The sequence below is a fragment of the Medicago sativa genome, chromosome 2 (assembly GCF_051527215.1).
Source record: "Medicago sativa cultivar Bolivia chromosome 2, Bolivia_mono, whole genome shotgun sequence".
NCBI lineage: Eukaryota > Viridiplantae > Streptophyta > Magnoliopsida > Fabales > Fabaceae > Medicago > Medicago sativa.
In genome coordinates, this window is record NC_140750.1 from 28,226,477 (window position 1) to 28,241,927 (window position 15,451).

Consider the following 15,451-nt stretch of genomic DNA (forward strand, 5'->3'; position numbering starts at 1 on the left):
ATCGTAGAAACAGATTATTACAAGACTCTGCTGATGGGAACAAAACTAACTCGCAAACTTATAGCAGATTTTATTTTGAAGTAATCCAATATGGAGCATAAACATAGCTGACAGAAAATTTAAAACATAAGATAAGACAATAAGTAGAATAATGGTTGATAAACGTAGTGTGATTACCGTTTATACATATGATGCAATAATCCATAATCACTAATAGTCAATTCTATGTAAAGCATGTATACTAATGCCAACATGTATGACTCATAGCTGACAGAAAATTTAAAACAAACTATCAGACTGTAAGTCGAATAATAATAGCTGATAAAAACGTATTGTGATTACACGTATGATGCAATAATCCGTAATCATGGATACTCGACTCTACATTAAGCTTATAGACTAATGCCAATATGTATGGCTAATCACTTGAAAATATGCTGCAACCAAGCTACAATCACTGCCTACAGAACTTGGAAATAAAATCAAGCATGTACCTACTCTCTGCAGAATAATTCACCTTATCTGCCTTAACTACTGTAATCTTCACCTTCTGTTCGTCATTATATAATTCCTCTTTGATTTTCAGCCTAAACACAAACTCATTGAAGAGTCTACTCTTAATTATATCTCCAAACTTCTCATCATCCTCCTGTTCATACTTCAACACATACAGATCTTTTGCTGAGTACCCCATAATCTCCTCCCCTGCTTCCTGGAAAGCAGTTACCCAAGTTAATCCTGAATGATCCTGGATTTGAGCTTGGAGAAGGTAACGATAATCACATTCCTCAAACTCCTGGTTGCATCTATCACACTGCCATTTTGTGTCTCCTGACTTCGTCACTTTCTTATTGCACGGTCGATCTCCAATCATCAGAGGGCAAGCTGTGTAACAAAATGGATCGGTCCTCATGAATGATACGGTTGCCCTCATTGTTATCCAGTCTGGCTTGCCTGAACGCCCTAGATCTTCATCTTTAATTTGAGACACAGTTTTGCGTATCTCATTCTTGGGTCCCCCATGAGTGATGTCCTTAGAAATGGATAGAGAAGCAGAATCTTTCCCAACTTGATCAAACCAGGTTCTTAAGGTCTGAGCTTCAGGGAAATCTGGATTTATGAAAAGCTGTGTAGTAGAAATAGAGCCTATAGACTTTCCACTGAATTCATTAACCTTACCAGCCTTTACTGCTAAAATGGGGAAAACCCCAGCATCCACCATCTCTTGAAGCTTTTGTCCTTCCCTGTTGCAGAATTCACCCCAAAGTGTTAGCTCAACACTCTTGCCAGAATTGTCCTTTAGATTCAAAACCCTTCTCAGTGTTTCCATTCCATTCTTCCTTACGATGGGAACTGAAGGATTTACAGATGTCACAACCCCAATAACATCAAGGATAGCATTACTCTCAACAGTCTCAATGTCACTGATAGGTCTGAAGGAGAATTGTTGTCTAGGTATAGAACCATCCTCATCTGGGCAAAGCTCAACCGTTGAATTTAAATCCAGCATAATTTCCCATTCATTCTTCAAATGATTGAAATTCTTCTGTGCAGGTTTCAAGCTACCTTTCGATATCAAGTAAACTTTACCAACCTCAATTGCTTCATAGAAACGGTCAACAACAGCATTAAAGCAAGTTACCCGTATTTCACCTCCATCGGAATCAAGGAGATCAAACGAGAAGACTTTTCCATCTCCACGAGCATTGTTATAGCGGCGCAAATCTCCTTTTGCAGTAACCCTTGCCTTGATGGCCCACCTACCCTGATAGGGATTTAAAGCAGCTATAGGTATTACACGTGCTGGCGCCTCATTTTTCATAACTGCACCACGACCTTTGTAAAGCGGAGGAGGTTGGTATGGAGGTTGAACTGTTGGCCTGAAATTCTGCCCATTACTACCAGCATTTGGAGCAGCCAAATTTTTGTTGTAAAGCGGAGGAGGTTGGTATTGAGGTTGAACTGTTGGCCTGAAATTCTGCCCATTACTACCAGCATTTTGAGCAGCCAAATTATTATTAATATTTCTGGACGAACCAGCCACAGTGTTATCAGGCAATGCTTTCTGAACTGGTAACTCTGAATCCACAAATGACTTTGGATTCCCAATGATTTCACAATCAGGTATTATGGTTTCCATGTTAAGCACCATAATAATCCTGTACAAGGAAAAACAAACACAGAAGCACACAAATCAAGTTTAGAGAATAAACCTAAAGTCAGTTATGATGCATTTCATCTGTAACATTCTTTCAACTCTTAAACATCCATAAGCTCTAATGTATCATCTATAATGTTTAGGGTGAAAATTGGAATGATGCAAACAACGAAATTCACATAAAATTCAAATCGCAACAATCTTAATTAAACTATCACAAAAAACTAAAACTTAATTCAACTACCACAATTCTTCACTGAAGTTACATATCACTCATCATTTGTCAAGTGACCAAAGAATATAACACTTATGTAAAGTAACCAAATGCATCATCTACAATGTTTTAGGTTGAAATTTTGGAATGATGCAAAAACTGATATTCACATAATATTCAAATCGCAACAATCTTAACAAGACTATCACAAGAGACTAAAACTTAGTTAGATTATCATAGTTCACTACCGAGGTTCCATAACATTAATCATTCGCCCAAGAGCCACAAGAAGCTAACACTTATGTAAAATAACCAAATGCATCATCCATAACATTTTAGGTTGAAAATTTGGAATGATGTAAAAACTGAATTTCGCATAAAACTCAAACACAGCAATCTTAAGTAAACTAACACAAGAAACCAAAACGTAATTTAACTATCACAATTCATCACTGAGATTCCATATCCTAATACTATCACTAATCACTCTCCCAGGAGATAGAAGAAGCCAACACTTGTGTAAAATAATCAATTGTATCATCAATAACATTTTAGGTTGAAAATTCAAATGATACAAAACTGAATTTCACATAAAATTCAAATCACAACAATCTTACTTAAACTATGACAAGAAACTAAAACTTAATTCAACTATCGCAATTGACAATTCATCACTGAGTTATCATATCCTAATTCTTACACTAACAATTAACCCAAGGGATACAAGAAACTAAAACTTAAGCAACAAATTTTGAACTAAAGCAATGGATTACAACAGTGTTATTGTCAAATAGCTACTATAGCATCACACAATTGTCAAATAGCTACTATAGCATCACACAATTTTTGAACAAATTGTTATTGTTTCACAATACACTATTTAGTACAAAGTGTAGTCAAATAGCAACTATAGCGGCACTATAACACTTTATTGTGGCGGAATTTGAACAAACCGCTATTTTATGCAATATGCGATTGACAACACAAATTTCAAACGTGTCTTAAGAAAATTTGAACTAAAACATTGTTAATAACACTTTTGTAATCCATAGTACCGCTGATGTAATCCATTTGAACTAAAGCACTGCTGACAACATGTATTACAAGAAACTAAAACTCAAGTAAACAATAGAACTATTACAACAGTGTTGTCAAATAGCTGTCAAAACATGGCACAATTAGAACAAATCGCTATTGTTTCACGATACACTTCAGTTCAAAATCTTGTCAAATAGCCACTATTTTCCACGATCTAACAACACTGATTCCAAATACATCTATCAGAACGTTTTATGTTCAAAATTAGAATGACCTAAAAAGTGAAATGTACATAAAATTCAAATTGCAACAAAATCTTAATTAAACTATCACAAGAAACTAAAAGTCAGTTATCACATTTCATCAACAAGGTTCCATATCCTAATTCTTAGAAATACAACTTCTAGAACGATTAGGTTCAAACTCGAAATGACCTAAAAAGTGTAATGCACATAAAATTCAAATTTCAACAATCTCAAATCAACTATCACAAGAATCTAGAACATAGTTCAAATATCACATTTCATCAATATAAGATTCCATCACCTAATTCTTACAAATGCAACTTCTAGAACGTTTAAGTTCAAATTTGAAATGACCTAATAAAAAGTGAAAATCACATGAAATTCAAATTTCAACTATCACAAGAAAATAAAGCTTAGTTCAACTATCACATTTCATCAACGAAGTATCATATCCTAATTCATATACTAATTCTTACAAACGCAACTTCTAGAACGTTCTAGATTCATCTTAAAATAACCTAAAAAGCAAAACGCACACAAAATTCAAATCGAAACAATCTAAATACACCGATAATCAATTAATCACTTAATCGAAGAACAAATTAAGCAACAAAAAAAAAACGAAGCGAAGAGTAATACTTGCGATTCTGAAGCGGAGTGCAAATGTAATCGAGAAGCTGAACGATGGAACCTTGCTTAACTCGACCGGTATTGACTCGGTCGTTGAGTTGAGCGGCGAGCATAGCGTGATGAGACGAAACGGCGTCGGAGAGAAGAAGACGGTAACGTTGTTGGTGAGAGTTTTTGGTGCTTACGATTGTTGCAATGTCGAGAACTTGAAGTAACGGTTTTGCGTCGACATCGCCGGCGATTATCGCCGGAATAGCGTTCGCGGTGAGATTCACCGCCATTGGTTGTGGTTGTTGCGATTGTGTGTGGAGAAAGAAATTTTGGTAACAGAAATGGAAAGAGAATGTGTTGTGTAATAGAGAGCGAGATTTTGATATATAGAATCGTTTTAGGTACTGAACCGGAGATAAAAAACCGAACCGGGTTTGCTAGTTGTGAAATGAAGAAGTCAAACAGTTCAGTACTACTCTTCGGCTCCTTGCTTCTACAATAATTTTCATATTATTGATAGATGTAGGTCTCTTGAGCCTAACTCAATTGATAGGGCAATGTATAACATACGCAGGGGCTGAGTTTGAACCTCAGACACCTCATTTCTCCACGTTTAAAATGTGTGAGCTCTAACCACTAAGCTATTTGACAAAGAAAAAATGATTTATAGATCATTTCACAAAAATTGTGGAAATATCAATCATTAGTGTAAAAAGTTTATACATTCATATATTCTTTAAAATAAAATAAAAATACATTCAAACCCATTTGGGTTGGTGATAGGTCCGTAAGTGCACGGTAATATTGGTTTTAGTATAAAAGATGTTGAATTTCACAGAGATCAATGTCAAGTACCGTTATCTATTGTCACGTTGTTTATCTAAGGCGATGCTAATTAACTTGGTTGTAAAATTCGAAAAAATAACTTTGTTTGTAATTAACTTTAATAGACCGGAATTTAATTTGCGTCAACCATTGATGCTTTGTATTTTATTATTGTAACAGGAAAATACTTTCGTGTGTAAAAATGATTAAATTAAAGGGGTCGCTAGCTTTCGCGTGTACGACACTGAATATTTGACTTTGTAATCTATTCGACCGCTTTCGCGCGTACGCCTTACAACTTCGAAGCTCCGTTTGAAAAATAATCAATTTACGCATGAAAAGTTATTTTTAGTAGAAATTTAATTTAAAGGTTCAGTTTGCTTTCGCACAGCTGGAACCGTATTTTAAACTCACAGACGCCAACTTTCGGGTGTACGGCTACAAGTTTAAAATAGCGTTGTTGAAAATCAATAATTTCAAAATTAATTATAAAAATGATGTTACCCATTTGGGGGGTTGGCCTGGTAGTTGGCTTGGAATCTTGGAGTGTGCTTCTCTAAAGGTCTCAGGTTTGCTTTGGCTTAGAATGGAGCCCGGCAAAAAAAAATATAAAAATGATGTTGCTGAATTAAGAATGGTACGACAGTTATCATATTCCGGACTCTATAATATTCGTGAGCTTGAAAAGATTGAATGCTTTTGATTTGTCAAATTCTTTTATATCGGATGAGTTTCTTTTCTCAGTGCGAACGGTGCTGTTGATTGTCTGAAAAAACTTGCAAGACTGTTGCAACTTTACATTTACAGGAATCTTTTATGTTTTATCCAAATATCAATATGTTCAATGCTTAGATCTTCGAAAAGCTGACTTTATAAATAATCAATGTATCAACAAGTTATCGACATTTCTTCTTAAATTGACTTCTATAAACCTTAGCGGTTGTTGCCAGCTAACGAACTCAACCTTTTTCGGACAATACTTGGGTGCCATTAATGGCACCGTGCCATTAAATCCTGGCCATTGATGGCACCCAACACACACATCACACACACACACACACTTGGGGCAATGTGTGACCCTGATCTAATGGCATGGTGCCATTAATGGCACCAAAGTGCCATTAATGTCCCTTACTCAGTGAGATCAAAATGGAGAGAACATATATCGGGGTAGAAGGTGAAGAAGATTCCAATTCCATGTCGAACTTTGTCGTCAATCATCAAGTAAAAGCAGTTTATTTTGGTGATAATATTTTACTGAATGATGCAAGTTTAATCAAATTTTCTTCCATTTGTCTTAGATTACAACTTCTTGACTTACATATATCATTTCTTGTTTATTTTATGTTCTATATTGTACTAATTATGCTGATTGTAGTAGTCCAGCCTCCTTATAGCTCTCAACAGAATCAATGAGTGTTTCCTCCAATGACCTGAATTTCCAACCCAAACTTTGCAGTTTCTCTGAGCTCAGAATTTTGTAATCATCCATCTCAATATAGCTGTCAGCAAGGAAAACTTTTAACATAAGATTGTAACCATCAAATCTATATAGGCAAGCTACGAAACACCGACAGATTCAACGGACACGGGCACGCTGACACCAATGATAATTTGAAAAACAGAATTATTGAATTTAAACATGTGTCAGTGTCGTGTCAATGTCGGACAAGGGACACACTTTCAACGTAAATTTTCGGTGCTACAAAGCAACTATTAAGATTGAAACTGCAACTGCAAGTACTCCATCGTACAACATTGTTTGCAATTTTTCCTTCCTCATTCTCCTTACTCAACAATTTTCCTGATACAAGTATTTATCTCTCACAAGAGCTTGCTTAACAAGTAATCTCCTTTACATATACTGCTTAATTAATGGCTTCTTTAGTTTTCTGTTAAAAAAATTCTTATTGTTCACATTTCTTGCATATTTCATATATATCTTGATATTATTAATATGACTGAAAATATTTAAATTTAGAGGTGGGTTTATGACTACTACTTTAGAAAATGAAGCTTACTTCGTAGGGTACTTGTAGTTTGGATATATACTCCTCAATTTCTCCACCAAATCTCGTGTCTCGATAGTGTGTGAAGTGCATATGTATCTCCCATCTGCCTTGTGATTCTCATAAGCCGAAAGTATTGCATCAACTACGTCTCGTACATCAACAATCCAACAAAGCTTATTCTCCAATGAGTCATGGCCTTCTAAGAAAGACAATTGAATAACATGAAAAATGATTTTAGTATTTATATGAAATCTATAATATATGAAATTAGTTAAATTATACTGGCAGAAAAACAAGTTATGCAGAGAAAAATCCGAGCATATTCGTAATTCATGATCTATCTATTTAGTAGCAGATAGTGTAGCTTAACGGCCGACTCCCAAAACACTATAACGGTGAAGCGGGTAGTGGTATGGACATACACATATAAAGGCTAAAAAATAGAAGAACACACAACTTAACACATATTTATAACTAATCATCAAATTTTTTTGCTACTAATATTCAAACATAATATCCAAATAAATATTGACGCCAAAACCTGAATCTGTTATGCACAAAAAAAATTAAACGCCACTGTTACACGACCAAAGGATTTTATATAGAAGTTATGTGGTTATCATTATCATGTAAAACAACAAGGAATTTTAACTCGCATTATACAGTTCAAAAATATGCATGTTGTAATAAGAACTTGATAAGGCATATTAGTAGGTACCTTTTAAAAGTTTGACGAGAACCAAGCTACTTGAATTTGCGGTTGACTGTAAAATTGGTCCCAAAACAAGAGTAGGGCAAATGGTTACCACGTTAAGTCCAGTTCTTTTCGCGAAATTCAGGGCCTGTTCTTCTGCTTCTGTCTTGGCATAAGAGTACCAGTTCTGGATCACATGCGAAGTATAAGCTTATTTACATTTCACAAAATTCTATGATAATTGAAACATATATAGCATATTTTGCAACTTAAACATCTGAATAAAAAATTGTATAACAGATACTACTATCATATGATTCATATCATAAGGCTAGTGAAAAGTTCATGTCATGCACAAATATAATAAAATCTTAATGACCTTAGTATTTTTGCAGTAGTCTTTGTTAGACCAACAAGACTCATCAATCGCTTTATCTTTTGGTAAATTAGGGTTGATAGCAACAGCAGCTGCAGATGATACAAAGACGACACGTTCCACATTAGATTTGAGACAAGCTTCAAGTACATTAGCAGTTCCCTTCACTGCAGGCTCAATCACTTCCACCTGCAGATTAAGCTTCAGGTATATTATGTCACTTCAGACTTTTTCATGGATGCCGTGTTTACTAACATGATCATTTTCGATGACAATGATTGATAAGCTGATAAACTTTCAACTTACTGGTGTCTTTTCACCATGAAGGCAAAACTAGAACCACGCGGTGACATATCAAGTTAGTCTTCATATAAGAGAACATTAGAAACGTTACCTCAGGATTAGGTACAACTGTTGAAGGTACAGGGCTAGCAACATGGAAAACTGCACTGCATCCAACAATTGCAGCGTAAACTGATTCGTAATCCAAGATATCTGCTTTGAAGAGCTTAAGGTTCTCAGAAGCTTTTTCCAGTTTCAGCAAGTGTTCATATTTCGGACTACCTGCAGTTGTCGGACATACGCTTCAAATGAATCACAACAACACTTGTACCTCAAAACAAAGAGAAAAGATGCATAACAATACTTGTATACAAAATAGTATACTAAGAAATATGGTATGAAGTTCTCTGAAATGAGTAATTAACCTTATAACATAAACTAAATAATATTAAGTATTAGCTAATGATGAAAAATCAACAATTTATATTTACATATACAAGTATAACATGTTGGTCTGTTTAAGATGGTTTGGTCTAAATTGAGCTTTACATAACAATTGCAAGAGTCATTTACTACAATTTTTAGGTCCACCAACTTGTTGTTATTCTAGTAGAGAGGCTTGGACTAATTGAAATGCTAGAAACCAATCAAAACTTTCTTCAATTTTTTTTACTGCTGAGCAGATTTTTGAAGAGGTCATATACAGGTCATGGAGTTGGTTGAAATTTGAAAACAAAATATAAAGGGTTCTCACTTCTCATATGATCTATGAAGCATAGACGCCTATGGGATTTGGCGTCTATGTGTTGACACGAGTCGGTCCGACAATCCCAAAAAAACTTTTTATTCTTTGTATCGGCACATGTTAGACACTTCTTTGACACATCTCAAATATATATATATATATATATATATATATATATATATATATATATATATATATATATTGGTGTCAATGTCCTATGTTTTTGACGTTAAAAGTATTGACTTGTCTGTGTCAATGTCCTACGATGGTCATAAATGGAGGAAATATATATTGTTAATTTGCTCTAGTTTTGCAAGTTGCTACGTATGGGTTGACTTTCATTTAAACAACTAGCTTTTGGATTGAATCACCATTTTAGTCCCTAAAATTGAAGGTCATCACAAGTTGTTTAGAGTATGTATCCATAAATTTGTTTAGACTTCTCTTGATCTCTCTTAGTGCATCAGAATTACGTGTCCTTAAGCCTTGTTTCTTTCCATATATAGTAATGAAATTCTTTGCTTATTAAAATAAACTTATACAATACATATATAACATTAACAACTAATGAATGTATTAGAATATTTTTGAATAATAACCAAGACATTTTTAATTAATTCTAAAAAAAATTGAAAATTAATAGGAATAATGAGATGAGAAATAGTACCAGGTTCTCTAACAGTTCCATGGACAAAGTAACCTTTGGAAAGGAGAAGTTTAACAAGCCATGATGCTACAAACCCTCCTGCTCCAGTTACACACACCTTCTTATTGTTAGTAACACTCCCACTTGTTTCCATTTTCTCCTCCTCTTGTTACTACAAAAAAAATCTCAATGAAACAAACACAACTCTGAATCCTTAAATAAAATTCATTCGTTAACTTAACTCACTTAACAATAATAGTGTGGAGTCAAAGAAAGAACAATTATATTATTCAGGAAAATTCCACTCATGTCATGTGATTTAGTGGTCCATCCATGTTACGTGTACATTTTATTTCTTAGCCATGTTAGGATAATAAATGGAACATTGTTTATAGCAATTCTAAAACGGCACTTCAATTACTTTTACTATTTCTAGAGAACACAAAAATGCTGAATAATTTAAGAGAAATGATATTGATGACAGGTCGTTATTCTTAACATTTTTTCAGTCATTTTCAGTAGGTTTTAGCAGCAAAAAGGAGGACTATTAGAGTAATTGCCTATGATTTCGGGACCTTTTGTAACGTTTTCTATATTTGAGTCTGTAATTCTAGTTTTCCAGAAACATAGCAATTTTAGGGTTTTTTTTGAAGTAATTTACGAAGAAATCATGCAAATCGGCAAATCAAGAACATCTCAAGATTTGTGAAGACTTTGAGAAGACCAAGAATGAAGATTCGAGGCCTCATGAGACTTTACAATGGGAGGAATTCTGTTCCCAGGTCTCGAGACAAGTTATTTGGAGGAAAAACCTAAAATGACGGAAAAACAGAGAATTTGGGCTCAGAACGCACAACCATGCGCCTATGGCATAGCCATGCGCTTAGGGCATGGTGCAAGCAGCACTCACATGCGCCTAGGGCATGTGTTGTGTGCCCCGTGCATCCAAAATGCCCGGGGCGAAAGTGTCTTTTCTTGCTTTTTTGTGGGTAAAACCCGCATTTTTAACCCAGACCCAGGTAGAAACTCTCATTGTAAATATCAGCCTTCCTTATTCAGGATTTCTCGTTCAGAACTGGAGCAGTTCAAGAAGAAGACAATTCTAGAGCTTCGGAGGAGTTTCTATCTTCTCCTTGTTTTTCTAGAGTATGTTTATATCTTTAGCAATTTGTTTTTAGTTACCATGTGTAACTAAATCTTTTTAGTTTTGAGTTCTAAGATGAACCTCTATTTATTTTTGTTGGATGTTTATTTAATTTAATGTCGTTTATATTTTATTTATTTTATGTTCGCTATTAAGTTTTATTAGGAATTTAGTTTATTTCTGTAGTAGTGCAACCCTAGAATAAATATTTAGGTTATGACAGGGCCTAATATTGATATTACTGTCCTGATGCTTATATATTGCTATTAATATCTATCTATCTAGGAAGTAATTAATTATAGCTAGAGAAAGATACCGAAAGCGAGTTCACCCTAGTAGTAAGTACTAAGGAGATGACATTACTAATATTGAGTAAAATCGGATGAACCTAAGAGGTAACTAGTTAATAATTAAGGAAATAAGTGTCTACTTGAAGGAAATAAGTTGTAGCCTAGTAGAACATTCTTTCAAACCCTTGGTAAGGTAGACGTTGATACGTTTCTAGAACTACTAAGAGCGAGAGAGAGAGAGAGAGAGAGAGAGAGAGAGAGAGAGAGAGAGAGAGAGAGAGAGAGAGAGAGAGAGAGAGAGAGTGAGAGAGAGAGTGTGCTATGAGTGTCCTAAGATTTATAGATGGGTAGACCTACACAAACATTGACCTTCATTGCCTTTGGAAATCTTGGAAAGTCAATTTAAGTCTATGCTTTAAATTACCTTTGAGGTGGTAAGACCTCATACGTAAGGATCATTGTGTGATCAACAGATGCAACCAAACATTGGAGGGGTAAACCTAGTCAACTGAGATAGTATAGACCCACGCGTAAGGATCACCGTGTGATCAGCAGGTGCAGCTTGACGGCTGATTAGGTTAGTAACGTCCCAAGCTCCCAACGACCTCATCACTTGTATTGTCTACCTATGATACATAAACGTGACATTACTGTTATTTAATATCCAACAATAAATAGGGGGATTCGATGAATCCTAACCGCTGCTTACTTTTCTGCAACTAAAACAGGTAACTTGCTCTGCTGCAAACAGATAAAAATTGTAAATCTCGAACTCTTTAACTCATTTATTTTATCGTCAAACTAAAAATAAGTAACGCGAATTGTTTGGATGAAACGACAATCCCTGTAGAAACGATACTCTACTTATCACTTTATTACTTGGTAAACGATTTGGTACACTTACTTAATCCACACATCAGATATTTTTACAATTTTCGACAATTTTAGAACAAATTTGTTTATATTCTCATTTTATTATATTCTTACTTTCTATATTGCTTACAAATATTATGACAAACGTTTGTGTTTTTAGTGGGATTTTTCTTAATTGTAATGTCTGTTTTATTGGTTAATGTTCCAAAATTCATTAGTTTGGGATCAGAAAAAATGACATATAAGCTACTAATACGTTTTTTTCGAAAGCGAGTTCACCGCCAACTGTAGCAGCACCATCTACTAAAATTTGTCCTTTTTTTACGCATTTACTTTTACGAACCAAGGATTTTTTATATTTATATTTATTTGTATATATGGTTGTCCAATAAATTGTTTCAAAAATGGTTATTCAAAAGCATTCCTTATAATTTAATGGTGGTCGTGACTGTTTGAATAGTATAAATACATGAATTTAATTCAAGTAAACCACAATTGAGTCCTTAAATGGTCAAATGTCAAACAATTTGGAACTCAAACTTATGAAATATTAAATTGCTCTCCCCATATCTTCTAATATCAGTTTTTTTTTTTTTTGAGGGATCTTCAAATGTCAGTTAAAATGTTTTCTTTGTTAAGTATATTTATTAGAGTGTTGATGTGTCAGTTAAATAATAGTGTATCTTCTTGTCCAAGTTTTAGTTTTTTAAACAATATGAAACTTGTGTTAAGAGTTTCTTCACATGTGAAGTGACATCGATGCATACAATTTGTTAACTTGGGATCTCAAATTGTCATTTAAAGATTAAAATGGTGGTTTCCTTAATTTATATACACCACCAGTGTAAAAAGATTTTATACTTTCAATGATAAATCATAATTGTCTATCATTAAAATGTTTGTTCACAATTTGATGCCGAGCTAAGTTGACAAAGAAATGTTAACATATAACAAAATTTGATATTTTTTTTTAATACAAAGGGGCTGTTAGACGAGATAAGATAAGACACCTCCAAAATCATCAATTAAAATCTAAAACACATCTAATCCACATCTACTTGCTTCCATTTTAATATGCATAAATTTAACATTTCAATTTAGAGAAATCAAATGCTTAATCTTCCGCATGATGCCTAATCTCATAGAACCCTCAATCCGCCAAACCTTTCTCTACTTTGAATTAACATTCTCTTCATGGAATCCTCACAACATAAATAAGCGCTAGCTACACAGTAGTAACACATTAGACAAGACCAAGTCATACAATTGATCTTGCTTCCAATCACCTCTATCATCAACAACATCTATTAGTATACAGTCATGTACTAATCTATCTAAGGTAACTATTTTAATTCATGAAAAATCAATGACAAGTTTGAGAGAGGAAATATCATAAATAATATCACATTAATGCAGCTTGCGAAAAAGATGTTATAAATTTTTAGCAAATTTAAACAGTAGTTATTGTTTTTCTCTCTAGATAGATATATGAAATGTGGGTTTCTATGTTTGTTGTATGATGAAATATGTCAATATTGTATCATTTTTATAGGATTTTTTCAATGAAAGATGAGTTTATATATTTGTATGATGAAGATTTGAGTTTGTTTATGAGTTTGATGAATGTATTTTTAAGTTTTTTATTTTATTTATGATAAAAAATTATAACAATATTGATATTTTATGACGTAAAGTATTAAATCGGGAAAAAGTGATAAAGGGCGGAAGTGTTACCTAAAATGAAGTTAAAAGACGAATTTTCTTAAATAATTATAAAAAATGAATCAAGAAAGGTCTTTCAAGGATATTGGTGTGACCTATTTAATAATTTTTTAAGAGATAGTAAGTTCAAAGGATTTAGTGTTTATTAGGCCCTTTTATAAAATAAAAAAATTATAATTAGTGATGTGTACTCACGAAATCTACTTAAATACTCACATGTGATATCTAGATTGCGGAGTCTTACTTTGCATCAAGCATATATATTAACATCAGATAAACATTAATACCGAATATATTCTATTAAATTAACCATCAAAATTTATAAAAGGTTATGTTCTACTTAATTAAACAGTAACTTACCTTACCAATTTCACAGATAATGACTTTCTCAATAGGGTTGTGCTTAAGGACTTCTCTCGCAGCATATCCTTCACCTCCTCCCATGATGAACACAGTTTAAATACTTGTTTTGGAGAGAGAGTGTGTATTGAGAGGTTGTAGGGTTTGAGATAATTTGATTTGATGGGTGTAATTTCTTTTACATAATTAATGTTATTTTCCGATTGCAATTAGACAATGATAGTGATTTTGTTTTAGAGTTTATTTCCACGTTATATTCCAGTGTTGTGATTTTATTTATTAATTTCTTTATATGTTGTTTTTTACAACAATATTTGTTTGATCTTCCACATATTAAAAAAAAAAAGTGTGATACTATTAAACTTTTACTCCCTCCGTCTCATAATAATAGTCTCTTTAGCATTTTTTATTTTTCTCAAAATAATTGTCACTTTAGAATACCAATGCAGCATTTATTATTTTTTTCCATTATTATACCCTTATTTATTAAATTTCATCAAACTTAACTAACCCACTAACTACAATTAATAAGGGTATTTTAGTAAATGATATTAATTTTACCATTGAAATCAACACAATTAATCATTTCCTTAATAACCGTGCACAAACCTTAAACGACAATAATTTAGAGACGGAGGGAGTATATTTTAGATAAGTTGTTTCTAGTAAAACATGTAAATATTGTGTCTTGTCTCTCTTTCCCGAAAACCTTCTTAGGTGCATGGTTTATTGTGTGGATACAACTAAAATGTCAAGATGTGTTTTGAAATTTGGCATGGAGGGATTTGATGGAATAATCAATTTTGACTTGTGAAATATACAAGTCAATGATACGATGGTACATTTAAGATAACATAAGGACATTTGTTGGATTGATGCAAATGTGTGTTGTTAGTTAATATATATTGATAACCAAATAAGTTGCTCAAAAATAAAATATGAAAGGAGCACAATAATATTTCAATTTGATTTTTCACATAAGAAGTATTGGACTTGTTTAACTTCAAATGAAGTGATGTAGGAGGGTTTTATTAGTAATTTTATTAGTTTTTTTATTTTTTTATTTTTATTTTTATTTTAGCTTAATTTTCTAGAATTTTCTATTTTGTTTTCAGTTTGTTATTTTTAGGCCCATTAGGGTTTGTTCTTTCCCTATTTAAGCTTAACAGGTGTAACCTAGAGACAACTTATAACTTTTATTCCATC

At 33.3% G+C, this 15,451-nt stretch overlaps 2 protein-coding genes across 3 annotated transcripts; both read right to left on the bottom strand.

Moving 5' to 3' along the window:
* Positions 1 to 239: 239 nt before the first annotated feature.
* On the bottom strand, positions 240 to 4,635 carry RPA1A (replication protein A 1A). The gene is made up of 2 exons (XM_085744244.1): positions 4,295 to 4,635; positions 240 to 2,159 (listed from the first exon to the last, which is right to left on the bottom strand). The coding sequence occupies exons 1-2, from the start codon at positions 4,564 to 4,566 to the stop codon at positions 455 to 457; spliced, it is 1,977 nt and encodes a 658-aa protein (XP_085600370.1). The 5' UTR covers positions 4,567 to 4,635; the 3' UTR covers positions 240 to 454.
* Positions 4,636 to 6,294: 1,659 nt separating this feature from the next.
* LOC146945991 (cinnamoyl-CoA reductase 1-like) lies at positions 6,295 to 10,108 on the bottom strand. 2 transcript variants are annotated; one of them, XM_085744246.1, is made up of 6 exons: positions 9,878 to 10,108; positions 8,578 to 8,747; positions 8,187 to 8,372; positions 7,832 to 7,994; positions 7,123 to 7,312; positions 6,295 to 6,603 (listed from the first exon to the last, which is right to left on the bottom strand). In XM_085744246.1, exons 1-6 carry the CDS (start codon positions 10,008 to 10,010, stop codon positions 6,465 to 6,467), a joined length of 981 nt encoding a protein of 326 aa, XP_085600372.1. In that variant the 5' UTR covers positions 10,011 to 10,108; the 3' UTR covers positions 6,295 to 6,464. The 2 variants fall into 2 exon arrangements, with proteins under 2 accessions (XP_085600372.1, XP_085600371.1); XM_085744245.1 differs by having other exon boundaries at positions 8,187 to 8,384; positions 9,878 to 10,096.
* Positions 10,109 to 15,451: the final 5,343 nt, after the last annotated feature.